General features: G+C 42.5%; 1 protein-coding gene across 2 annotated transcripts in view; it reads left to right on the forward strand.

The window, feature by feature from the left end:
• The window catches only part of GAREM1 (GRB2 associated regulator of MAPK1 subtype 1), a 188,049-nt gene extending 179,222 nt beyond the window's left edge, over positions 1-8,827 (forward strand). The window contains exons 5-6 of one of the 2 annotated variants that reach the window (XM_081801439.1): positions 1,710-1,876; positions 3,566-8,827. In XM_081801439.1, the coding sequence (XP_081657565.1) occupies positions 1,710-1,876; positions 3,566-4,463 (1,065 nt within the window). In that variant the 3' untranslated portion in view covers positions 4,464-8,827. The remainder of the gene's footprint in view (positions 1-1,709; positions 1,877-3,565) is intronic. The other variant, XM_081801440.1, reaches the window with a different exon arrangement.
• Positions 8,828-27,678: the final 18,851 nt, after the last annotated feature.

Below are 27,678 nucleotides of genomic sequence, written 5' to 3' on the forward strand. Positions count from 1 at the left end.
ATCGAGCCCCGCATCAGGTTCCCTGCTCAGCCAGGAGCCTACTTCTCCCTCTCCCGCTCCCCCTGCTTGTATTCCCTCTCTAGCTGTCTCTCTCTCTGTGTCAAATAAATAAATAAATAAAATCTTAAAAAAGAAAAGAAAAGGAGACCCTCCAGTGGTGCAGGAGTTCCTGCCCCCCACCCCCCGCCCCGAGCCAGCTGAATAATCCTCTCTCTCTTCCTTATCCAAACCCATGTCCTCCCAGATTTTCTTTCTGTAGTCATCCACTACCTCTTTTTTAAAAACTCAAAAGGGAAAAGCCTACAGCTATTGGAGAAGAGAATCTGCTGCTCAGAATACTTCGTTTCAGCCTAAAGAGCTTTTCCAAATGAAAAACGATCACCAGTGGGTCCCAATAACCAGGGCTATGGGTCCTCCGGGTGGGAGCAATGATCCTCTGTGCTAGGAAGAAATGCAACAGATGAGACCTTTTAAATTGCTTCCATTTCACTTAGAACTGAGGTTTGCGTGGTCATGTGACTTTCCGTAGCGTCTGGTTTTTTCTGGCAAGCGGCTCAGGTCTGGGAAGCCAGTTAGAGGCCCAGTGTGCCGTGTAGGTGTAGGGGATGCAATGGCACGTGAACCTATTTTATTTGGTCTTAAGCAAACCCAATACCAAAGCTAATGGAAGCTTGCTGTTTCATTGTCCTCATTACCCCAGAGCTGCGGGGACAGAAAGAAATTGAAGGCAAAGGTGAAAAAATTGTTGGGAACACGGCCTAAAAGCAGGCAAGGACCTTTCTGACGAAGTCGGAATTGGCTGTTTTTAACCTGTGTGGCTTCTGGTAGACTAGCAGAACCGGGTATAAACTGCCCCCTGCTGCCTGACACAGAGAAGTACATTTAAAAATGTCTGCTTCATTAAAAAGAACCCTATTCTCGAATGCCTCTGTGAATGGAACAGAAAAGGGGGGGTGGGGGGGTAACAGCCCGCAGACTCATACAAGCCATGGACCTCACAGGTCACCTAATCCTCTCCCAGGTGAAGCCGAAGGAAGTCAGAGGCAGCTCTCATGAAAAGTGCTGTTTGGGGTTTGGAGGTCGGCCTCACTACTCCATCTGCAGCCTTGTTCCAGCAGCATCCGTGACACCCGGGAGCTAGTTAGAAATGCAGGTTCCTGGGCCCCGCCCTAGGTCTACTGAGCCAGAGTCTGCCCTTTGAGAAGATCCCGGGTGATTCACATGCACACTTAGGAGTGAGAAGCCCTGCACCTAACTTCAGAAGGAGCCTCCACCCTGGAGAAGAGCCTCCAGTCCCGAAGGTTTGGATCACACTGAATTCAGTTTGAACAGGGGATAAACACAACCCAGTAGAAGAGTTTGATCCTCTATTAAGATCATAATTGCCTTACGTCCTTATTTTCTTAATACTTCCGTTTTACACAGCTCACACGTCACTGGCCTTTGAACTCACTGTCGTTCACGTTACTGGCCATGGTTCAGTGGCCACTGGCGTTTGCCACGCAGTCCCCTTGAAAATCAGTCTGTCCCGCCAAGTTCGTGACAGGCGTGGATTTGATCTCGGGCAGCACCTGTGTTTATCATCCTCCTCATGTGCTGCGGTCTTCTCGCTCCACCCCGCCTTACGCCCCTGCCGTTACTGTTTCAAGAGTAGCAACTTGACCCGTTGTCAGTCTGTTGCTAACCCAGAGTGTTCTTTTCCGCGCCAGGTCAGGGAAGAGTGCCGGCTCCTGAACGCCCCTCCTGTTCCACCCCGAAGCGCAAAGCCTTTGTCCACAAGCCCCTCGGTCCCTCCTCGTACGGCCAAGCCAGCTCGGCAGCAGACTCGCTCTCCCAGCCCCACCCTGTCCTACTATTCGTCAGGGCTGCACGACATGTAAGTCTTAACGCCAGGGCACGCGTCTTCTTGTCGGCCAGCTCACCGCTTCTGGAGAACAGTGCCAAGGGTAGCTGTAGCCTGGGCAGGAGGTGGGAGAGGAAGTGTTCTTTAAACACAAAAGAATTTCGCTGGAAAAGCATGATGGGGCCCCTGTTGGTTTCAAGAGAGGATGGAAGAACCAGTGTCCTAGGAAGAAAAGAAACCACGGTGTAGGTGAGGAAGTCCGCGATAAAGGCTGACTGGATTCTCTTTAAAGCAAGCCACGGAGTGCCACCAGCTCTCACAAACCAGCCTCTCGTTCTTTCCACTCCCACTTCTGCACAAGCAGACAACAGCACTTCAACCGGGACCTAGAGTTGAAAGGGTCCCGTTGGCTCTGCTCTGCCTTTCCAACCATTACGGGAATCCCTTCTTGACCGCTGCGGTCTGGTAGCCATTCGCTTCTGTCTGGATCCTTCCAGTGCTGTGAGCTCCTTCTTTTGCACTGCAGCTCATTCCATCGTTGGCAAACGCCAGTGATTTTTTTTGGTAATCTTTCCCTATATCCAGTTGAAATCTATCTCCACATAAGTTTCAACTGTTTCTTACCTCTGGGGAAAAAAAAAAAAAAATAGATCCTCCCTGCTTCTCTTTGTCAGCCCGTGAACAATTTGAAGTCAGCTAAGATGTAAGTCTTCTCTTCTCCAGAGAGATCGCCTCAGTTCCTCCAGCTATTTCCCCTGGCATCGCTGCCTGGTCCCTCATCAGCCTGGTCACCCCACCTCTGAGCACACCCTGGCTTCCCTGTCACTCTTAAAATATGGCCCCCAAGTTGAAGGCACTGCTCCATGTCTGGTCTTCACCATGTAAAATAGCTCTCTTTTGCAGTTATTTTTTGTTCTCTGGACGTTGAAATCCTTACGCTAGTTTTACTCAGTTGAATAGAAGCCAAGGCAAGCATTGTGTTTGACGCATCTCTTCTCACCTCAGACTTTGGGATGGAAATAGAGTCATAGGTGCTGGTGCTGTAGTCTTGTCACATGGCCCAAGGATGACAGGCACGAGGCCCCATCTGCAGCTCTCACGCCACCCTGACCTGCTGCAGACATTACTCATCATTCACACGACCTATTGGTGATAAGCCTAAACATGGCTTAAGAATTTTTCTCATCGTGGGGCGCCTGCGTGGCTCAGTCGTTAAGCGTGTGCCTTCGGCTCAGGTCATGATCTCAGGGTCCTGGGATCGAGTCCCGCATCGGGCTCCCTGCTCGGCGGGAAGCCTGCTTCTCCCTCTCCCACTCCCCCTGCTTGAGTTCCCTCTCTCGCTGTGTCTCTCTCTGTCAAATAAATAAATAAAATCTTAAAAAAAAAAAAAAGAATTTTTCTCATCGTAAAGATCCAGACCCACTCACAGTGATTTTCTTGTTAGTTAAATTAAATATATATATATATTTGCCACCTCTACTATAACCTTTTAAATCATTATAATTCATATCTGTGTAATTATCGGTGAATTTTAGTAACTTAAAGACTTTTTTTAAAACCCGGTGAAGTTAGCAGATACTTTATTGGATTCATGATAAGAAATACTGTATTTTTCTTCCTAGCTGTCCTTTTCTACTCAGAAGTGACATCTGGGGGATAAGGGTCGGCTCGATATTTGGCTGCTACTTTTGACTCACCTCCCTTTCTGTGTTTGCTCTTAAGCAGCGTTCCTAAAAGCGACACAAGTCCTTCCGAAAGTGCGCCTGTGTCCTGCTATCCCTGCAACCGCGTGAAAACTGATTCTGTGGACCTCAAGTCCCCGATGGGAAGTCCCTCTGCTGACACGCTCTCCTCCAGGCTCTCGTGGCCCAACCATTATTCGGGAGCGTCGGAGAGCCAGACCAGGAGCGACTTCCTGCTGGGTCCCAGCAGGAGCTACAGTTACCCGCGACAGAAGACACCAGGCACACCAAAGAGAAACTGCCCAGCACCCTTTGATTTGGACGGCCATGAGCTCTCGGCCAGTCCCCCTGGCTCCGTCACTTCAGAATTCAGCGGCAGCGTCTCTGCCTGTCCCAAGTCGGCCAGCTACTCTGTGGAGAGCACGGATGAGAAAACTCTGGCTGCTGACACAACCAAGCAGAGTATTTCGTGCCCTGCCTTACCCCCCAGGGCTCCAAAACCAGTGGAAGAGAAAGCCGCCTCGGACACTTCTCCTTTGCCTCTGAAAATTGATGGTGCTGAGGAAGACCCCGAGTCTGGGTCACCGGACCTCTCTGAGGACCAGTACTTTGTTAAAAAGGGCATGCAGGACATCTTCTCCGTCACCTACCCTTTCTCATCTCCGCTCCACCTCCAACTGGCCCCCAGGTCCTGCGGCGATGGCTCCCCATGGCAGCCGCCCGCTGACCTGTCGGGACTCTCTATAGAAGAAGTGTCCAAGTCGTTACGGTTTATTGGTTTGTCTGAAGATGTCATATCATTCTTCGTTACTGAAAAGATCGATGGGAATTTGCTCGTTCAGCTGACGGAAGAAATCCTCTCCGAGGATTTCAAATTGAGCAAACTGCAGGTGAAGAAAATAATGCAATTCATTAACGGCTGGAGGCCCAAAATATAGCCAAATAACCCCAGCTAGCATTGAACAAAACGGACAAATGTGTGTGCTAGAAGGGGTGGGCTGGGACACAATTCCATGTTTTTTGCACTAAAAACCTTCTCTGTAAATAGGGATAAGAGAAACTCTTACTATGCAGATTACGTTTTTGAATGGTGAACAGGCTATTTTGTACATCAATAAAAATGCTGTACAGAACACTTACAGGTGTGCCTTGTACATCACTCAACAGCTGCTCAAAGACAAAAGGCATGTTCAGAGAACTAATTCTCACCCAAGTAGGTTTATGCGAGAAGGTATGATATTTATTACAAAATAGCCAAAGCTGAAAACCGTAAGAATCAAAAAAACAACAAAACAACAAAAAAGAACTTAAAAAAAAAAAAACACTTTTTGAACAACAGTTCTCTCCTTTGGGGGAATCGACTTTAGACAATTAACTATTCTGTGCTCTGTTGTTTGGATTGCTCAGCAGTGCTAATTGTTTTACTCTTGTGCCTGAAAATGTTAGTGATATGAAATGACACTTTACTGTTTGTTATATGCTTGGTGGGGATCTTTTCATCAAAAGGCATTTTCCAAAAGTCACATGTTGATAGAGGATGTATGAAATAATACAAATCATGACCACAATAATTTATCTGTAACTGCTGCTAATTTTATTGAGCAGTGGAAAAAAAAAAACCCAGAATATATGCATATATGTGTATATATGTATACACAATACAAACATGTTTTAAACATCATTATTAGTCTGATATTTTAGATAACATCTGTTCACTTTCAAAGATCCATTGAGGTTGGGGGCTGTTAACTAAGTTGACGCTCTTAGGAAGAGTGGACAGAATGATTCCAAAGATTCTCAGAACCCTTCCCCTCGAAGCTCAGTCTGACTCGGCTTCATCACTGAAAGCTTGGAAGAAATCAGTAGAGGGTCTGTATTAAAGAATTAAATTTGATTGTAAGCCCATGGGCGGTGGTTTGCATGTAATACTTGCATGCCGATGTCTGGGAAAATGGTAGTTTCTTGTCAGAGGGTAATTCATCTCCGGTTTGAGGGTCTTCTTTTTTCCCCGGTGTCTAACAGCAAGAGGTCTGAAGAGCATTTCTCAGAGTGTATTAGGTGTTCTCCACACGCTTGTGCTTCAGGAGAGCTCAAAAATCAGACTTACGACCTTCATCTTTTGAGTAATTTTTTATGAAGTATCAGTAAGTACACTTGTTTCGTTCATAAGCCTCTTCTTTCCTCTCGTCCAAAGACAATACATTATTACCATACTTTTATTCCAAGAATTCCAGGACATTATTCTGATGGTTCTTGACAGATGTGATTAAAAATTCCAAAATATGGCCTCATCATCATTGTTGACTTCTTGAAGGAATGTAAATCTTAGAAAAGTTCTAGTTCTCCAAGCAAGCCACCAGCCCTAGCCCTGCCTCCCCCCCAAGTCTGATTCTGGATGTGCAGACATCTGTGACTGAGGTCAGCCCACCAGGCGTCAATGTGACTTGCAGGATTGGCTTCTATCTTTTTATCCAGTCTTCCTGCTCACCAAAATACCTAAACAAAGGTAAAGACAAGACCCACGATAACGCAACATGCAATATGCAATATGGCTTTATTTCTTGACATTAAAGATGTTCTTAATCCATCTCCTGGTTTAGAATTGAGGTGAATTGAACCTCTTCTCATTTTCCATCCTAAATCTTTTTTTTTTAAGGCATTTTTTTTTCCTCCCTTCACACATCTCCCAAAATGTAAATACTCTCGGTAAAATGCATCCCATAAGGAAAACTGGAGCGCCCCTTCAGAAGTAACTGAAAAATCTATATGGAAGTTTCCGGTCCTGCACTCACATGACATGAGACCCCTCAGTGACTTTCATGTTTAAAAAAAACATCCCTCTGTGTCAGCAACCACTTCCATGGCAACATTAACCTCTCAGCACTTTCTTTTAAAATAAAAACAGAGGATGCAGTTGAAACGCTGCACGTTTTTCTCTAGCAAATCCTTGCTGAGTCTGCTTTTAAGTACCTGACCCTTGGACACAATTCTCAGATTCCGGCGGGAGGAACAGAGCGGGTTTGGGTTTACTATGAAGGCTGCCCCACATAAACAGCTGACTCCTTTTATGTTTCTCTTTTTATGTTTTATTTTGCAAAAACTTGACACAAATAGTTTCTGGTTTTTGTCCTGGCATGTGTACATCGAGTTTGTATTGGTGGCAATATAGAGACTACTTGGGGGCAGGCGCTATGGCCTTTGGGTCATGTATTCAAATTTGTTGAGCACCTTTTATTGCCAGGCACTATGCTGGTATGACTCGACAATGCTGAAAAAAAAAAAGCCCTCTTGGAGCTCATGATGTTTATATTTAAAATCACAGTTGCTGAGACTGCATATGTGTGAGAAAGACAGGAAATCTTCTGGGCAGTTGGATGTATGGAGAGTTAAGTGTGTTCTGTCTTCAAAGAATCACAGATGGAAGAAATGGCAGGCTTTATTAAAGGGGTAAGAAAATCAACGCCACGTGATCGTGAAAACTTAGAATATGTTAGAGGCTGAAAGTATCTCTGACTCCCACTAGCTAATGTTCTCTTTTACCGATTAGGAATGTTTTTAACTGTGATAACTATCTTCTGGCATCTCCAAAGGCACAGATACATGTAGTTGCCATTCCTGAGCTGAACACTTTGTAGAGGACCTTGGCACCCTGACTAGACAAGGCACGTAGAGGCAGAGAGGATCACAGCAAGAGACACAGTGCAGGGACGGGGAGGAACCGGCCTTTCCCTGCTAAGAGCTGCAGTTTCGCAGTGAGAAATGATGTTCTAGAGATCCCCAGAAGCAGAACTTTTGCTAACACAACCAGGTCAAGACTGAGCATATCTGGCAGGTTCCCTGCAGTCAGTGCGGTGACCATGGGGCTTGGGGGAAAGAGTCTGTCTAAACAGGACCCTCCTTGGGGTTTAAATTCATGGCCCCCATCAGAAAAGAAAATCAGGAATAAGCCAAACCAAGCAGCTAAAGTGTAGAATATGGACCTAACTCATGCTGGAAGGGAGAACTCACACACTCCCGGACCTATTCTTTCTCAGAATCTTGTAAACGCCGGCACATTTCTCCTTGAAGTTGAGCTGCTCAACTTTATGAACTGTGAAATTTACATTTACACTCTTTCAACCCACATATACCATTCAAGTTTATGAAGTTTCAGCAAGCTGCCCATTCGACTAAATTGCTATGTTTATTCTTGTCTCATGTAGAAATAAAACAATCTTATGGGAAACTGTTATGACAATCCATTCCAACTGTTTTCAGACATAGGCATAAACACCCTCTGCTCACATTCCAGAACCACCTGCACACCATCCATACAACTCCTTGAGAAGTTCAGGGGGTGGATGTGGATGGATAGAGGGTCCTTCATTTTCCAAACACTTTGTGTAACAAGTCACTACTCATCATGCCTAAAGAGCATAAAATTAACATTTTGAATAACAAACTGGAAAACAAAACCATTTTCCAAAGTACCTCGTGAACCATTCAAAGGAAATTTCAATGTCAGTCCCCCAGAAAAGTTAAATCTGCTATTGGACACACGAGACTTTCAGAAACTATGACCATTCTATCAATTCCCACTCTTTATCTAGTAATATAAAGGCAATGGGCTGCTAGGGCAAAAAGAGTAAAATGCCCAGAATGCAAATGATGGAAAGTAGGATTTTTTATGCTGTGGGGTTGTAATATTGTGGAATTCTCATGGCCCCTTCTTGTCAAGTCACATTGCAGTTTAGTCTTTAAAACTTTAGTCTTTAAAACTTGTGTTTTAAAATTGATCTCATTGTGAAAACCAGAAACAAGGGGTAAACGTGATATCAGTTAAAACTATGTACAAATATCTTCTGTAATTTTGCTGCTCTGTCTAATTTTTAGGCTATGAATTTTGTAATGAGCTTATCAGATTATAAATTTCCTTTGTTTACAATCTCATGTATTCGGGCTCAGATCATTTCTTAGCTATATCAACCTCTTCTCCCATTTTCATATTAAGTTTCATTTAAAATAATTGTTTAAGCTAAGCCTAAAAATTGAACTCAATTAATTAAAAATTGGGGGAGTTTTCCTTGATTTAAATGGAAAGGGTATATTCTTTTCAAAGAATTTTGTAACCGTCTTTATAGGTTCTTTGCTTGGAAAACCGGGGGTGTTAACTACCAGTTAACGGTTGTGTTACTTTCCAGAGCATTATCTAATGGGCCCAATGTGTACCTCAAGATAAACATGGTATGTTCTGTCTAAAAAAGTTCATTGTTGATTTAAATGGTTCCAAAATGTCTATAAATAAAGAAAATTTAAAAGTTGATCCTCTTGCAGTTCCTCAGTGAGTTGGACCTAGTGCATAGTTTTCTAGAACTCTCTTCCCCACCCTCATGAAGGAGATGAGAACGTGTCTGAAGGGATTCTTAATGCTGCAAGCCTATTCTGTACTAAGAGACTGAAGACAATGGCTATCGTACAAAGAAGCAGCTGGGAGCCAGGTCACCCGATGGCATTCAAAGAAAACCCAGTACCTGTGTGGTCAGGAGTTAGAACAAAAGACAAATAGAGATGAACTGCTGAGCTTTAAGAAAAAAGAAAAAGAAGTCCATGTTTGTGTGGGGAAAAGAAACAACACGCATTCCTCTCTTTTTGGCTTATACATGGTTGAATTTATATAATTACAGCCAACATAAGCGGTGAGAGATGGTGGGGGGTACTGGAGAAAGTCATGGGTCTTCAGCTTGCTGCGACATCCACCAGTGAGTTTTACAGAGAAGCTGGCAAATGACAAGTGGGGGTTGCTTAGGAGAGCTTCTGTTTTACTCGAAATAGCACGAAATAGCTTCAGACCATTTTATGGAGAGGCTTTGGGGTAGGGTTAAGGGGCTGAGAGGACGAAAAGACCCATGTCCTGGGCCCCCAGCAGGACCCCCTCCCCTAGCTTCACAATCATGCAGAGTCTTCCTGACTTCTTTCACTAGACAAAGCGTTCTCGAATCATCTTCTATTTAAGCCTTCAACCCTCGTCCTATTTCGCAGGGATAAAGCTTATAACTAAATCCATAGGTGGCTTCTTCCCTGGATTTTGGGGATATGCACTGGAAGAACGTGTAGCATTGAACCTGTAGGATGGGGTTGGCTAAAGAATGCAAGGATCTGTCTCAAGGTCCTAGGAGTACTTACATCAGACGGACACTAGGACATATCACTCCCCCAAACTGAAAATTGCAAAGTAAATTTGAGTTTAGAAATAAGTTGGGTTAGAGTCAAATATCTTGAGGTTAGAAAAAGGCAAATCATTGAAAAGAATGATTAAGTACTGGATAAATTCTCATTTCACTGCAATGAATTTTCCCAGCCCCTCCTTGCTTAGCTGACTCATACACTTCCTTCTGGATTTACCAGTACCAATCCCCAAAGCCAGTTAGCTTGCCCTCTGTGCTGGCCTAGTTTCTTGTCCCTTTGTAAGCTATAAGCTCTTCCTATCAGGGCTTATGTCTCCATTGTTGTGTCTTCAAAAGTAGATGCTATTTGGGGTTCTATTGAATGATAGCATGAATACCATCACATTCCTGCTGGTGGCCAGCCTTTGTGCCATCAAGATCAAGATAACAATAAAGTTAAAAAAAAAATGACACAAATGAAACTTGTATTTATCATTAAGACTTCTGAGTAGACTTTTTAAAGAGACGGCAAGATAAGAACTTGTTCAGAGGTCCCAGATCGTTTGCATCATTTGCCAATGAATTCATTTTCTTCTAACAGTTTAATTAAGCCAATGACTTCAATTCTTTAATGGATATGATTTGCCAATGAATTCATTCTCTTCTAACAGTTTAATTAAGCCAATGACTTCAATTCTTTAATGGTTATAAAACAAACTAAAAAAGATCAGTATGTGCCCATCGACTTGAGTGAAATATTGGTTCTAAAAGACACAGGCAATTGAGTAGTAGATATGGTAGAGTGACCAAGCCACGATTGATCTTAGGACTACCTGCAGTGGGTGAAAATAAGGAGTCGGGCACCTGGCTGGCTCAGTTGGTGGAATGTTTGACTCTTGATCTCAGTGTTGTGGGTTCAAGCCCCAGGTTGGGTGTAGGGATTACTTAAAGATGGAATCTTTTTAAAAGAAAGAAGGGAAGGAAGGGAGGGAGAAAGAGAGAGGAAGGAAGGAAGGAAGGAGAGAGAAAGAGAGAAGAAAGAAAGAAAGAAAGAAAAGAAAGAAAAAGAGAGAAAAAAGAGCAGTTTCTGTGTGCTCAGAAGCACAACTGTGCAGGGCATAGGAAAACTATCCATGGACAGATCACAGAAGTTTAGAGCCAGAGGGAACCTTGAAAATGGTCTGGTCCAGTCTCTTAACTTTATTTTAAGTAATCTCTACACCCAATATGGGGCTAAAACTCATGACCCCAAAATCAAGAGTTCCAGGCTTTAGTAAGTGAGCCAGCCAGACACCCCCAACCTCTTAACTTTATAGGAATGAAGCACATGGAAGGTAAATGACTTCCCCCAGACCACATAAGGTTTGTGACAGAATCAGAGCTAGAAATAAAGTCTCCTGATTCCCCATTCTGTATTCATTCTATTACAACATTGTCTCCCAATTTCCTCGACTTTTATCTTTTTAAAATAATATTTAGATTTTTTTCTTAGGGGGGCACCTGGCTGGCTCAGTTGGTAGAGCATACAACTCTTGATTCTCAGGGTCATGAGTTGGAGCCCCATGTTGGACATAGAGATTACTTTTTTAAAAATTAATTTTTTTAGTGCAAAGAATTTCCTATCATGGTCCTCCAACTTCTCTGTCTTCTAAGATCTTGAACTGATGCTACCCAAGCAGTGCTAGCTGAAAATCAAGAGAAACCTCTCCTGCTTATAAAATGGAGGCTCTGAGCATGTCTCTTGCTTTTTGATCAAAAGGGATGACTCTGTGGAGATAGTGAGACAGGTATAAAATGAAAAAATGTAAAAAAAAAAAAACCACAAACAACAACAACAACTTACACAGAGTACACACACCTTTCATCCCATTGTATCCAGCCATGCCAAACCCTAGGAAGAGTTTACAAATTGGGACACCTAGATGGAGAAGCAACTGTAGTACTAAACATGGCCGCAGGGTGTCGGGCTTTTCCAACCAGCTAATGACTACACAAGGCTTAACTCCAGTCAGCTCAGATAGAGTACAGCAGTGAGACAAGGGGCAAAACTTTAAGTCTGGCCTGTATTGGTGGTCTCCATCTTCCCCTCATTCAGTTTTCCACTTTCCTTAGCCAAACACATTGGAATCCTGAAGTCATGGAAACAGAAAGAAGTGGCTCAAAAAAGATAAGTCATTTGAAAGTGGAGCACTGTCATTTTTCCAAGCCATATGTAGGGAAGGAAAAATTCTTCTTCTACCTTTCGAAGTCTTCCAGCTGGACTAAGAATTAAATTGAACAGATTAACAGAAGAAAGAACCAAACTTTTATTATATGCACACGGAGGCCCAATAATGAAATTGAAACGTAAAGAAATGACCAAGGCTGGAAGTTTTTATACTTTTTAGACAAAGAGACAATAAATCTGTAAGGAATCAATTAACTTTGGGAGTTTCAATTAGTAGGGAATTCTAAACAGAATTTGGACTAGGGTAGTAAATTAGTAAAAAGTAGCAAAGGTTTTTGTTTGTTGGTTTGTTTTGTTTTGTTTTGTTTACAGCCTTCTTGGCTCTAAATTTCCCATATCTGGTGATAAGGATATCTCTTGATCTCCTGGCACAGGGAGCATAACTTTCTCATGGGAGACATATTTCCTGCTTTCAGGGGACAGGGGAGGGTCTGAGTGTCCTTCTTGCACCAACTGCCTCTTAAGTACTTAGGATAATCAGTATGCTAAAGTGGCACATTTTGGGGTGGGCTCCCCTTGGCTCCTATGCATATTTCCATTGCGGAAGAGGTAGAGGAATTTTCAAAGTGCAAAACTGACCTGTCAGATGCCTTGTCCCTTCTTGGTTCTGAGTCTCTGGAATTTTGAAAGTGAATGGTGCTCATCAGTAAAAAAAAAAAAAAGCTGTACTTCCTTTTTTTTTTTTTTAATTCCATTGGTTGGTTTTGAGCAACAAAGCCCTCAACCAGAAACAAAATCTCTCAAGTATCATTACATTAAAGCTGACTTCCAAGATAAGATTGGAAAAGTAAATCTCCTTCAATCCTCCTTCACCCTAATCAAACCATGAACCTACCTAGTTGGTCCTGGAACGAAGAACAAAGAAAAGATAAACTTTAACAAAGAAAACGTCAAACTTCAGCTCTTGCATCAATATGTTCATGCTTCATTCTCTGTGCTTTTTACTATTTTCAGTAGTGCAGCTTTTGACAAGGTAAGGAAGTCTCAATTCAACTTTTAAGGAGGTGAGTTTACAAATCTAGTAAACTACCAGTAATTTCAGTTTTTTTATCTGAAGAAAACAAAAACTCTAATTCAAAAAGATATATGCACCCCTATGTTTATTGCAGCATGATTCACAATAGCCAAGTTATGCAAGCAACCTAAGTGTCCATTGATAGATGAATGGATAAAGAAGAAATGGTGTGTGTGTGTGTGTGTGTGTGTACACACACACATATATACACACATGCACATATATAACGGAGTATTACTCAGCCATAAAAAAGAATGAGATCTTTCAGTTTGCAACAACATGGATGGACCTTGAGGGTATTATGCTAAGTGAAATAAGACAGAGAAAGACAGATACCATATGATTTCACTTACCTGTGGAATCTAAAAAACACAAAACAAATGAACAAGCAACAAAAAGTAAAAAGAGACCCATAAATAGAGAACAAAGTGCAGGTTGCCAGAGGGAAGGTGTGTGGAGGGATGGACAACATGGGTAAGGGGAGTGGGAGGTACAGGCTTCCAGTTATGGAATGGATAGGTCCCTGGGATGAAGGGTACAGCGTAAGGAATACAGTCTAAAGCACTGTCACAGTGATGTATGGGGACAGGGTAGCCACGCTTCTCATGAGCACAGCATAACACAGAGACTTAACAAATCAGTATGTTGTATGCCTGACACTAATGTAACATTGTATGTCAACTACACTTTAATAAAACTAAAATAAAATCTTAAATAAAGAAATAAAATAATTTCAGTTTGAGTTTAGGTTGCCATCTTCAATTAGTATGATTGCTCAACTTTTCATATAACCACACTTACCTGTTTCTACCACATGTCAGTGATTGGAGATGAAGGGGTCATGGGACAATGGCTTTGTTCGGGGAGTTGGGACACAGAAACACTGTTCTTCGCGTTGTAAAATGGTCAGCTCTCCTGGTTTTGTGTTTCTTTTTATGTTACCCCTGGCCTACACATAAAAGCTCTCACTATGGTTTCTCATCTATGTGAAGACTATAGAATGATGCCAGTTCTTCATATATGTCCTAGCTGGCCCCTTCTAAAATGGAAAAAGGCTATGGAAGTTATCATTTTACCATTGAAGTAGATGCAATCCGGAGAGGTGATCTGACCGATCTATCCTTGAGCCAGGATTACTCGTGAACCCACTCAAAGTCTGAGTCCTGGACAGGACTTTAAAAACCCTCAAACACTGTCATGATTTATTCATATATGTAGAGATCTCCAGAGAAGTTCTCGTTTCTACATTGTACGGTCCCGGCTTCTTCCTTTTCTGCCTCATTTTGCAACTTAAATTGTCCACTCGATTTTATGGTATGTAAGTTAGTTATATCACAGTTTTTTAAAAAGCTTACCTATTCCTCCATGTGATTAACTGTGAGTCGGGCCACTGTCTATTACATTCTTTCTCAGGCCCAAGAATGTTCCTGTTCTTCCTAGTTTTCCCGTGATGAGAACAGCTCTTGACTTGTCACCAGGGCCTCAGCGCGGTTGTAGGCTAGTTATCTGGGGCACATTTTGAAGAAGTGAGATTTCTCTATACTAATTATCCTGGATGATAGAAAGATGTGGAAATTATTGGTGCTGGAAGAAAGAAAAAGACAACCTGTAGAGATACCACTATTATAGTAACATAAAGTACTGGGATCCATGAATTAGTTAATCATTGATAGTTTGTTATTTGGAAGGTTGAGATAACTCATTTATCTTTCACAGATAACTAACTATAAAAGAACAGTTTGAAATACGGAATGGGAAAATGAAGTACATGTTCTTCTTATTCGGTTAACCATTAGGTATATCTCACCAGCATTAATGCTCGATGAAAAAAAATGCTATTATTTAACCCTTGCCGTCGCCTTTGAGAGACGTGTTGTTTCTTCATATTTTTAGTCTTACCATGGTGCCAATATTGGCCATTTTTAGAGCATTCATCTTCCATCCATAGGTTTTTGTCTCCTCCTGACTCTCACCTGGTGTCAGGGCTGGATTTTGGTGTAGGAGGATTATCAAGGGCAAGTGGGCAGTGGTTGCTGGAGACAAGGATTCGATACCCATGTTCAATTCCAGAAGCCATGTTCCAAGCTGTGGATTATCCCCCTTCCAGACTTGTTTATCTCCTCACCTAACTCAGCTGCTCTCTTCACTCACCACTGCGGGTCTTACTGTTCACTGAAATAAAGGACCCCATCTACTCCATCTTCCCCCATTCTGGATTTCTTTTCACACCTCTTTTCCTGGACCTTCTTAGATCTTTACCCAGACTTAGCCCGAGTTTCACATTTACCTGAATTCCTTGTATGCTCTCTCATTCTATCTCCAGTTAGCTCATGAGGATGCTTTAAAACATTCTCTAACCTGATTTCATAAACGTGTTCTTATCACAGCCAAAGAGGTCCACCAGGCAAACAACACTGGAGAGATTGGATTGATCTCATAGGTAAATGGAAGAAGGAAGGGCGACTGGTGTGGTGTTGGATGGGTTCATTAATTCAAGTAATTTGGGGGAAGTGCCTACCATCATTCCCAAGCAGTAAAAATTTGCCTTTTCAATACCAGATGTATGAATGCTAAAATCAGGTTTGGAATTACTTTTAGTTATCAAAAAAAAAAAATTTATCATCCAGCCCCCCACCCTTTGGCATGCCCCTAAGACACATGCCCAGTGTGTTTAGGGGTAAGTGTGTCTCATTTGCTCCTCAGTTGACCAACACTCAGTCATTTTCTGAGTCTCAGCCCTGGCCACTGCATGTTGCCCGGCCACGGCCACAGGATCACTTCCTGCTACGCATCACCGCCTGGGGCTCCTGGGCACCACCTCTGGTCAGACAGCTGCTTCTACCAACAGGTGGCACTTGAGAGGTGCATATGGGCATTTCCTGTCCTCCTCTGGCCCTTCCTTTCCCCAGCAGCACCACAAAGGTTCAGTGCACAGGCTGCTTCATCAGCGTGAGTTACAGGTATGCCTTCTTATAATCCCAGGTGTCCAGCAGGTAAATACATATACACATACACCCACGCATGCTAGAGACAAATGCGCTCTCAAAGACTCACAGTCTAAACCACAGACCTCTTCATAACTGCACCCTTAGCTGCCCAAATGCCCTGCAAAAGCTTTGAAATACCACCCACAGAGGCATGATTATATTCCCTCACATGCTTCCATCCTATATCTTGAAGGAGGGCTTATTTTTCTTTCTTTCTTTTTCTTTCTTCCTTATTTTTTTTTTTAAAGTAGGCTCCGTACCCAGCATGAACCCCAGTGCAGAGTTCAAACTCATAACCCTGAGATCATGGCCTGAGCTGAGAGCAAGAGTCAGCGCTTAACCAACTGAGACACTCAGGCGCCCCCTCTAGTGAGGATAATTTTACACCTTTGAAGTCACCTAGTCTTGAGTTTGGATCAGAGCTTTGCTCCTTATTATCAGTGTGACTATTGGCCTCATTATCTTACCTACAAAATGGAAAAGGGAACAGTTACCTCTCAGAGTGGTTATGGAAATTAAATGAGCTGATATATGCGATATCATTTAGTTCAAAGACTTAATTTGGTTTTGAAATAGAACTAAACCCGTTTAGAAATGAAAAAGAAGGTGGGGATGGGGATAACTTACACTTTTCTTCTGGCCATCCATTCATTTAGCAAGTGCTTTTGAGCATATATTAAGTTTTCAGTACAGACCTGAGTGAGAAACCTGCTCTAGTGAATAAGACACATTCTCTGTCTACAAGCTGATGGTTTACAGTTAGCACAGTAATAAAAGCTTTTATTGAGTACTTAATGTGTTCCATTCATTGGAACTTAGGAAATTATATGCATTATCTCATTTAATTTACACCGAAGCAACAAGAAGTAACTACTACTGTTATTCCCATTTTTATCGACAAGGAAATGAGTCTAAAAGGGTAACTCATCTAAGACATCCATCACATAGCAAGTAAATGACCAGTCCTGGGTTTAAACCCACGTCTTTCGAAGAGGCACATAGAAGGCACTCTGGGAGCAAATAGGGAAAAACATCACTGTGTCTTGACTCAGCGTCTGAGTCATAGAATAAATAAATGGAATATTAATTTTATGACTAATGACTGTGCTCAGGCTAGAATCTTTGCTGGACCTCCTCCTGCTTGGAGCGACGAAACAGAAGTTCCGTCAGGCAGCATCCCTCTGTAGACAAGCTGGGTGGGGATACCCCGCTGTCCGTCCACCAGTCACATGGGCCTCCTCAACCGTAGGAGCCTGAGATTTCCCAACGTCAGAGGGCCCCTGGGGGCTCTAGAGACCGCACTTCAGCTGGTCCAGGGCGGTGGGACCGAGGTTGTGCCCAGAGCGCCTTGAGCGCCCCAGTGGGACAGGGGAGTGAGGGAGACGTGGGATTGAACGGGCATCCATGCTGTCCACTCGGGCAGGTGGATAGAAAAGGACCCAAGGAGCAGGGAGGGAAGGAGCTGCCGTGTCAGCTTCGGGTGTTTCAGGCGAGGCTGGCCGCACAGAGCTAAAACCCAACTACAGCAGCTTCATCGAGTGAGGATTGTTTTTCTCAAGGAACAAGAAGCCCAGAGAAGGCAGCTTAGTTCTTGCGCAGCTACCTAAGGATCATTCTGGTCCCCTGCTCCACTGCCCTCACCTGTGGTTGTCATCCTCAAGATGATGCCTTGGATCCTGTACCCACAAGTATTCTTCCTGACTTCCAAGCAGAAAGAAGGCTCGGGAGTGTGAAGAGTGAAAGACACATGCCAACCGACTCTGTCTCTTTTTAATCAGGAATCGTATTTCCCAGAAGCGCCACTCCATAGAGTGGCTAAAACCAGGTCACGTGACCGCCCAAACTGCAAGAGTCACATAGGTGAGTATTTCTAACCCTGAACTAATCAGAGCTCTCAGAGCAAGGGAGAAGAGCTCAGATATTGAATAAGCAACTGGCAGCATCTGCATAGACCCTTGAACAATATATATCCATTGCCCCAATGCTGGCTGTAGGAATGCAGGCCATCCTGCTAGAGAGATTTTTTTTTGATACATGAGTCAGAAGTAGAGGATGGAACTCAGGTCTAGAACAAGTTAGACCACTAAAGCTCTGGGGTCACGTTCTTATTCCTGCCTATATTTGCAATTGTCTCAAACCCATCAAAAAAATTTTTTAAGAAATGCTGCATATTGTATTTCACCTCCTGGAAATGCATAATGCATACTAGTATATTAAAGGCTCTGAGAAATTTTCAATAAAAACTTGTTTGACTATATTTAACTCAACAGTTCTCCAACATTCTGCAGATCATGCTTTGGAAATGCTGATCTAGGTCCATACCTTGAGATCACCTAGTTTAGCTCTTCATAGCCATGTGATTCACTCATAATTAAGCTGTTGGCAGGATATAAGAAACATGGGATTTCCACCCCATAGGGTTGTAGGTCCAAGGCCAGTTCCTGAGCATGCAACCTGTGCAGTCTCTTGGGGCCTGATGTTGGCTATGCCCCACACTCAGGCCAATGCTCTGCCATTGCTGTCTTGAAATTAATTTCTGAACAAGGGGTTTCATGTTTTCATTTTGCACAGAGCCCAGAAAGCTGTGTAGCTGATCTCAGGCAAACAGGATAAAAATCAGATGTATGTGATTTGTATTTTTTAGCTTTTCTCTAGTTCAGAAGAAGCAGTTGCCTGCTAATATAAGTATGTTTGCCCTTCTTACTGACTTACATAAACATATATGAAAATGCTAAAACATTAGAAGTGTTCTCTCATTCTTGCTCACACCCTTCCCTGACTCCTGTCTAGGGGGATATGTCAAGTTTATATCAAACGTAGTAAAAAAAGAAATTAGACTCATTCTTTTATCATAAATGGATATAAAGAGGAATTTAAAGCAAACTCTTTTTAAAGTAAGACAGTTGGGGTACCTGGCTGATACAGTGGGTGGAGCGTGTGACTCTTGATCTTGGGGTCATGAGTTTAAGCCCCACATTGGGTGTAGAGCCTACTTAAAAAAATAAAAAATAAAAATAAATTTTAAAAAAACAGCAAGACAATTAAAGACTCTTTGTGGGCCTTGGGCAAAGGAATTGTATTTTATTAATTTATGTATGTTCAACATATAAACCAGTATACAGACTGGTACTAGGCGCCCAGTTGGCTGGTAGGTTAAAGTAGTGGCTGGTGAGTGAAAGAATTTGACGAGGTCCAACCAGAGACTAGAGAAACTCTTTAGACAGCCAGAGCCAAGACCCACGCCTCCAGTGCAGACTCTGGTGAAGCCCAAGATCTATTTTTCTCTTACCAACCAGTCCTTTTGTCAAGTTTGTTTGAGGTTCTAGAACTTAAACTTACACCATAGTAGGAATCAGCCACGTGACCACAAAGGACACCCCCCACCAACACACAGGCACACAAGCAGCAACCACCAATCTAACTGGTCCCTCACATTGAAGGAAATACCTAAGAACAGGAAAAAACTCAAATAATCAGAGCTAAGTTGGAGACTTTCTCCGTTAGAAATGTCTTTTGGGGCACTTGGCTGGCTCAGTGGGTAGAGTGTACAATTCTTGATCTCGGGGTTGTGAGGTTGTAAAAAAAAAGAAATTTCTTTTGAAATCTCGATTTTGACAAGCTGATATAAACAGACTTACCTGCAAGTCTAAGCAAGAAACAAAAATAATAAAGAAACTGATTTCTTTACCCTTAGCTCCAGGCAAATCTGCAGTTTTTAATTTATTTTGTCCTGTTCTTCCATTTCCAGCCTAAAATGTATTTATCCCAACAACCCCTATCACCACAATCCCCGTGAGTGGAATGCAACAAGGCAGGACAGAGGAGAAAAAGAAGTGGTATCTTCCACAAAAGAGGGTTGATGAGTCAGTCTGCCTCTAGGTATAGGATAACTAATGTCTAACTTGATCTGACTTCAAAAAGCCTAAACAGAGTCTCAGGAACAGTATTGAAGAAATAAAACTGCCTTTAAGAAGCAAGAGCCGGACTTTTATTTCCTTGAAAGAGGAAAGTTAAGCCCGAAGGAAAAACAAAAAAGCAACAAGACTTATGTATTAGCAGAAAGAGGAAAGGAGATGCTTTGTCATTATTTGTCATGTAAAATGGCAAGATAATGACCCACCAGGGATTGACCTTTTCACTGGAAGGAAGGGTTGGCATTTAGACTTCTTCTGAGTCAGGAACTGGGTCTTCTGTGTCTTTACTCCTCCCGACAGCAACCACCACAGCGAGTTGTTGTTGGTAGTGGGTGTTCGGTAGTGTCTGTTGGTTATTTCGTGGATGAGCAGGGTGGGTAAGGGCATAAGTTGGTTAGTGGTTTTAAATTCAGCAAATTCAGGGACACCTGGGTGGCTCAGTTGGTTAGCCTTTGGCTCAGGTCATGATCCCAGGGTCCTGGGATCAAGTCCCGTATCAGGCTCCTTGTTCAGCAGGGAGCCTGTTTCTCCCCCTGCTTGTGCCCTCTCTCTCCCTCTGACAAATAAGTAAATAAAATCTTTTAAAAAATAAAATAAATTCAGCAAATTCCTCTCTTTTCTTCTCCACTGTTATAGCAGTTTCTTTCTCCTGATCTCTACCCCCTGATGCCTTCCCACAACCCTGTCCTCATTACCGTTTGAACCAGCATGCATATCCTCATATTAGTACCATAAGGGCCATTCTCCTCTAGAAAGTGAATTGGGGTCTAAACCTTCCCATTTTGTCACTAGATTGTAGGCTCCCATGTCTTATTTATCTTAGTCCTGGTCCCCCAAGAGTGGCCCACCTGCCTTCCTCTCAGCCTGCCCCTCTCTTGGTCAGATGCCGTAACTAATTGTTGTTGGATCAGTGAATGGAAACAAATTAACCATTTCAATCTGCTTTTGCCAACAAACTCTTAAGCCTTTTTTTTTTTTAAGGAAGATCAATGTTTGCCAAAAATATTAAATATCTCAAGATACCTGTGTTTACCTAATTATTTAAGACCCCTTTTTTGTTTTTTTTGTTTGTTTGTTTTGTTTTGTTTTTTTTTAAAGATTTTATTTATTTGACAGAGACAGAGAGCGAGAGCAGGAACACAAGCAGCGGAAGTGGGAGAGGGAGAGCAGGCTTCCCGCCGAGAAGGGAGCCCGATGTGGGACTCGATCCCAGGACCCCGGGATCATGACCTGAGCCGAAGGCAGACGTTCAACAACTGAGCCACTCAGGCGCCCCCCTTTTTTGTTTTTAAAGTTGAAGCCTGCATTTAGTTTTCAGTCCAATGAAATAATCTGCCATAGCTCTATAAAAGTACAAGGCACCCAATTTTTTTAAGATTTTTTTCGGGGTTTTTTTGTTGTTGTTCTTGGTAACCTCTACACCCAACATGAGGCTCGAACTTATGACCCGAGATCAAGAGTTGCATGCTGTACCAACTGAGCCAGCTAGGCACCCAATTTCCCTAGCTTTTTATTTTTTCTTTACCTTTTCTCAATGAAAATGGCAAAAACAACAACAAAGAACTGCAACTTAATGAACATATAATTCTCTCTAAATTATAATGTGATTTACTTTTTATGGTATGAAACATTTGCCTCTGTTAGGTTTCCTTCTTCCCCTATGTGAACACGCATAGATTTGTCTCAAAGCAGACAGAGTGTCAGTACTCATTGGAAGCATCTTGATTTTCCCATAGGCCATTTCAGAGAAGCTCTCTTTACTTGTTCCTTCTTTCAAAAGTTTTAAGAGACCACAGTCTACTAAAAAAAAAAAAAAAAAAATACACAGTATAGTGTTCTGTCTGAGATTTAGAGAAGACAGGCAAAGGTTGACAAAAATAGAAAGAAATTTAACTCATTCCATTTTATTGAAAGCAATTTCCAAGTAGCTTATCTGTTATGAAGATAACTACATCCAAGCGTTTATTTAATAGTTAATTAGCAGCATCTCTTAAAAGATCTCTGCAGCCTAGAAAACACAAGGCCATAATCCCAGCTAATAATATCAAACTGATGAGCAAAGACATAGCACCTACTTTTTCAGCTGATGATGTGGCAAAGATCATGAAATTCTGCAAAACTCAATCTAAAGTGAGTTATAAATCGCACAAATACCAGCTAATGGATAATGAGATCCTATTCTAATGTTGATAATGTGCAATGTAAGTGTTTCCTGTTTCTTAAATAGGATATCTTTGACCATTTAAACAAGTCTTTAGCACCAAGCATCCACAGGCATGAGTATATTAGAAAAGCCATTTTGTGTATGCCGCTTGGAGGTAATGAGAAAGTGCTTCTCGATGGGACACGCATAAGAGGAGACATCAATGTCTTATTAATAGGTAAGAGCACGCTGAGTTAATAGTGCATTGATAACCGATTTTTATTGTCCCCTCCTCACCACGCTTGTGTGACTCGGTGATGTAATATTAGCAAGAAAACAAAAAGCCAAACTAGCACAATTACGGTGTCATCATATTCTTGTATAAAAATGTGCTTGCCTTTTATTAGAAACATTTTTTATCCTTGAGAGTATCATTTGAACTTTGTAACAAATATCCTGTGTCCAATATATCAATCCCCTTCCCCAAATTCCCCACTTATCTCCTTACCTCTCCCCCTTTATCTAGCCCTAAGTCGATCTAGTAAAAAATCCAACAAACACCCTTAAAAAGTGGACTATTGTCTAAATCTCCCTCTTGCCTACATTGTTCCCCATCTTTCCACTTTACCCTTTGAGCAAAGACTCAAAAGCCAAGTGGGGTTTAAGCAAGGATTTCAAGTGCTTGCATCTAAGAACCTGCAATTGGCAAATCTTGCCCCACTACTTACGACAAGCCTCCAGCTGCCGGGCGCTTGGCAGGGGGCAAAAACACATGTGGGGGCGCCTCGCTGGCTTAGTCGGTAGAGCACGCGACTCTTGATCTCGGGGTCATGAGTTTGAGCCCCACACTGGGTGTAGAGATTACTTAAATAAATAAAACACTATATATATAAAAAAATACATGGGACATGGTCTGCCTTTCTATCTAGCTGTGGAGATGAGAAGAATATAGTGATTGAATATGCAATTATTAACTATTTACTCCATGCCAGGGATTGGCAGCCACAGATGAAAAGTGGATGACACAAAGCTTGTCCTCAAGAGGTTTACAGGGAAAAATAAGAGGACACACATGTAAAGAAATCAGTGCATCAGCGTGCCCTAGGCTCTATGACAGACGTCTAAGTGGAATGTTGAGAGGGCAGCCCCAGAAGGTAGCAGAAAGGAGATTCAGAGGAGAAAGATACCACACAGGTGAGAATGGTGGTGAAGTTTTCAAGAGCACGACTTTAGCTTTCAACACTTCCCTCAAATGGTCATTTAAGGACGCATTAGAAAGTATTCCTAGGGCACCTGGAGGGCTCAGTGGGTTAAGCGTCTGCCTTCAGCTCAGGTCATGATCTCAGTGTCCTGGGATCAAGCCCCGTGTCAGGCTCCCTGCTCAGCGGGGAGTCTGCTTCTCCCTCTCCCTCTGCCTGCCACTCCCCCTGCTTGTGCACTCTCTCTCTCTCTCTTTCTCTCTCTAGAATAAATAAATAAAATCTTAAAAAAAAAAAGTTCCTGAAGAATACCTGCTTCCAAGTATTCCTTACCACATTTGGTGCTGTGACATATTCAGATTTCCACTTAATCATCACCTTCAAGAGACTTAACCAGATATCCTAAATAGCGTAGCCACCCGGTCAATCACTCACTTTTTTCTAACCTTTGCCTAACATTTGTCAAAATCTGTCTTTCTTGTTGGTTTAGGCATTGCCTATAAGCTCAAAGAAAGCCAGACTTTGTTTTATTGCTTGCTGAAGCCCCAGTGCCCGGAATAATACGCTCAAAAATACTGTTGATGAATGAAGGGTGAATTCACAGAATTTTCTCAAATCAGCTTTGAGACCAGGCCCCTTTTGCTTTCTCAAAACTTCATATTCCACCCACTTTTCCTGCACCCATATTAGCCCTCAATCCATCAATATCCAGTATTGTGCCACAAGGCAATCAATTTTACAGAATGCTCATTCCATCCTCACCGATCCATCCTCCACATGCTCGGATGCCTCAGATGAGGCAGAACCAAGGCCTAGGACAACCACGAAACCCAAGCTAAGTCTGCACAAATATCAAACTATAAGAATATAATTTTTAAACAATAAAGAATACATGTAAGAAAATAAAATGCATTCTGGATTATAGACGGGTGTTGTCTTTTTGCTCTAAGTTTATGGTTTTTTCGTTCAAATGTCATGAAAAATTAAAATCTGGGATGAAGTGTTTTGCTCATTTCCTAACATTTTGTGTCAAACGGAAGGACTGACAATCTGAGAAGAGGAAAAATGGCACAATTAATAGGCAAGTGAAAAAAGTACCCTAAATATTATTTAGGCCTAACAAGCTAATAACAATGATCCAAATGAGATATTGTCTCTACTTTAAAGCTTCTATCTAAAAAATAATTCTTTGAAGTGTGTTGTTGTCTTTTACCATGTCTTTGATTGTACTAATCTATTCGATTCAATTCCACAAATATTTCCTGTGTAGTCCTGAGAATTTGGAATAGGGTGGGGGCGGGGAGGGGAGAGGAGGGAAAGACTCGGAATGTAAAGCTGAATGGGAACCTCCGGCATCCTAAAACCTAGTATCCTGCCATGGGTTCCAGAATATTTTTATGCAAACCTCCCATATTTTAAAAGATCATGCCTCTCTTCACTCGTGTTTTCAGTATCAAAATGGAAAAAAGGTCAGAGAAAGGTGCCCTGCTGTCACAGAAACATGCTCTGCCAGTGCGGGCTCCCCCCCCGCCCCAAAACGGTCATGCTTCTAGCCTTCCTGGTTGCCTTCTCTATGGGAAAACCAACAGAGCATCTGCTGCACTGAGCTTAGAAACAAAAACGTCGTCTGCTGGGCTAGAAGATAACATCCGCAGAAGGCTGAAAATTAAAATAAAATAAACAGAGGACTGCAGATTGTTCAAATTAGCCTACATTAAAGCCAGAGGAACAGCCTGTCATCTCGCTGTTAAATTAGACTGTGGCTGCCGCTGATTTGGAAGGACAGATGACTGAATGACAAGTGTGAATGAGCCCTGGAAAAGGTGCAAAGTGAGCCATGGGGAAGCAAGGAATGCGGAGCAGATGGACAATTGGATTTGAACAGAAGGAGAAACATCGAATTTTTAGGTTGAATTTTTTCAAAGGATAGCAATAACCCATATTTCTACAGATATATGCCTTTTCTTTCTGATTTCAAAGTCCTTCTCTTTCGGTTTGCTGTCAAAAAAAGACAGACGGGGGCTGCTGGTAAAATGATACCGATGAGAACTCCATGGGTAAGAATACTGGATGTTTTCCATAAATCTCAGCAAGCATTGCATCACGTCGTAGGGTGAGTTACATAGGCGTTTTGTGAGACTCTAAATTCAGATACAGGCCAATGAAATTAGTCAATCAGTTAACATAGCCTATTTCTAGGACATTGAGGTCCGAGAGTACTATCCATTCGCTGCCCTCTGGAAATGAGCTATCTAGGTGACGAAGCTCGCCATTTTAAGAACCAATGCTTTTCAATTTGAAACTGTTTGTTGAATGAATGGATGGATGGAGGAAATGGATTGCACAGTTGCCTTCAGTACTAGACATGGAAAACAGGTTCTTGGTGAACGTATAAACGTAAGTTCCAGTGTCCTACCGTCACACACGGACGCCCCTGGGAGCTGAAATGTGAGTTGGGACCACCGCTTCACTGACACAGTCCTCATGGGTAGAATCCGATATAACAGACAAGTCTAGAGGGCAGGTGGGATGGGCCAACAAAGAGACTGTCACCGAAGGCCACCAAGGCACTTGCTGAGAGAGCACCGTAAGGGGGAAGCGAGCAGGCTCCATGATTGGTTAAAAAAGAAACAATACCAGGTTTCTTGGAGGCGAGGTGGTATTTTGAGTTCTGCACATCATGAGTAAGTCCAATATTTTTTTCTCTGGGACACTCTCATGGATTCATAGCAAAACCCTAGGAAAACCGAAATGCAAAAGACAGAACCAAAGACTGATCCCTATATAAGATCCCTACACAACACCAGGAACACTGCCTCGCAATCCAGCGTGGTGTCAGAGAACACGGGCCAGCTCCAGCATAGCTCGGCAGCAAGACTCCATGAAAGGACACCCTCCCAACAGCAGATGAAAGGACATCCTCCCAACAGCAGTGTCCCGCTCGGCACATGACGGGACAGGACACAGCCGCCCCGCCCCACCAGCATCTGTGGGCATGAGCAGTACTAGCAGGGACTTAGGCTTTCACTCAGTAAAGAATGACTGTGCACAGTGGGTCAGACTCCAGGCTAAACCTGGGGAGCACAATGACAAACAAGGCACATTTGGTGTCTGCCTTAATAGGGCTTAGATTCCAGAAAGCACTTGTCAAGTGTATCAGTTGCCTAGAACTGATGTAACAAAGTACCTCAAACTGGGTGGCTGAAATAACAGAAATATATTGTCTCACAGGTCTGGAGGCTAGAATTGCTGGAGCAAGGTGCAGGGTTGTTTCCTTCTGAGGGTTTTGAGAGAGAATCTGTCCCATGCCTCTCCCCTGGGGAGTTCACCGCCATCTTTGGTTTTCCTTGGCGTGGAGAAGCATCACCCGGATCTGGCTTTCATCTTCATGTGACATTCTCCCTGTGTGCCTGTCTGTGTCCAAATTTCCTCTTTTTGTAAGGACACCAGTCATATTGGATTCAGGGGCCCACCCTACTCCAGTATGACCTCATCCTAACAAATAACATCTACGAACACTCTGTTTCCAAATACAGTCATATTCTGGGGGACTGGATGTTAGGACATCAACATATGAAGGTTGGGGGACATAATCCAACCCATAACAGCGGAAGAAACACCGGTGGGAGCTGGAGCAGGAAAGGCCAAGTGATGGATACCATATGCAGCTGAGTTCACGTGAGAAAGCCTCTGGAAATTCTCAAAAACTATTGTGGAGGCCTTAGAAGTGGTGGGAGATTCCACAGAAGCAAATGGAGGCAAAAGACAGAAAAATACAATTTATTACTTTTCTCCTTTTTCTTTCTTTCCACTTTTATTGAGATATAACCGACATGGCACATTGTGTAAGTTTAAGGTATACGATGTGATGATTTCATGCATGTATATACTGCCAAATGTTTACCACAATAAAGTTAGTTAACACCTCCATCATTTTACATAATTACCATTTTTGTGTGTGTGTGATGAGAACATTTAAGATCTACTCTCTTAGCAACCTTGAAGTATTATGATACGGTATTGTTAACTATAGTCACTGTGCTGTACATTATATTCCCGGGACTTATTCATCTTATAACTGGAGGTTTGTATCCTTTGACCAACATCACGATATCTTCTTTATCCATTAATTTCCATATTTTGGTGTTTCCAGATGTTAGCATTATGAATAATGCTGCAATAAATATGGGAGTGCAGATTTACTTTTAAGATCCTGATTTCATCTCCTTTGGATATACATCCAGAAGCAGGATTGTTGGATCACATGGTAGTTCTATTTTTAATTTTTTGAGGACCCTCCATACTGTTTTCCAGAGTGGCTGCACTGATTGACATTCCCAGCAACAGTGCACAAGGGCTCCCTTTTTCTCCACATCCTCGCCAACACTTGTTATCTCTTGTCTTTTTGATAACAGCTACTCTTACAGGTGTGAGGCTATATTTCATTTGGTTTTGATTAGCATTTCTCTGATGATTAGTGATATTGAACATCTTTTTGCGTACCTGTTGGTCATTTGCATATCTG

This window comes from Leptonychotes weddellii, chromosome 13 (genome assembly GCF_054177405.1).
Source record: "Leptonychotes weddellii isolate Sample4059 chromosome 13, ASM5417740v2, whole genome shotgun sequence".
Taxonomy (NCBI): Eukaryota; Metazoa; Chordata; class Mammalia; order Carnivora; family Phocidae; genus Leptonychotes; species Leptonychotes weddellii.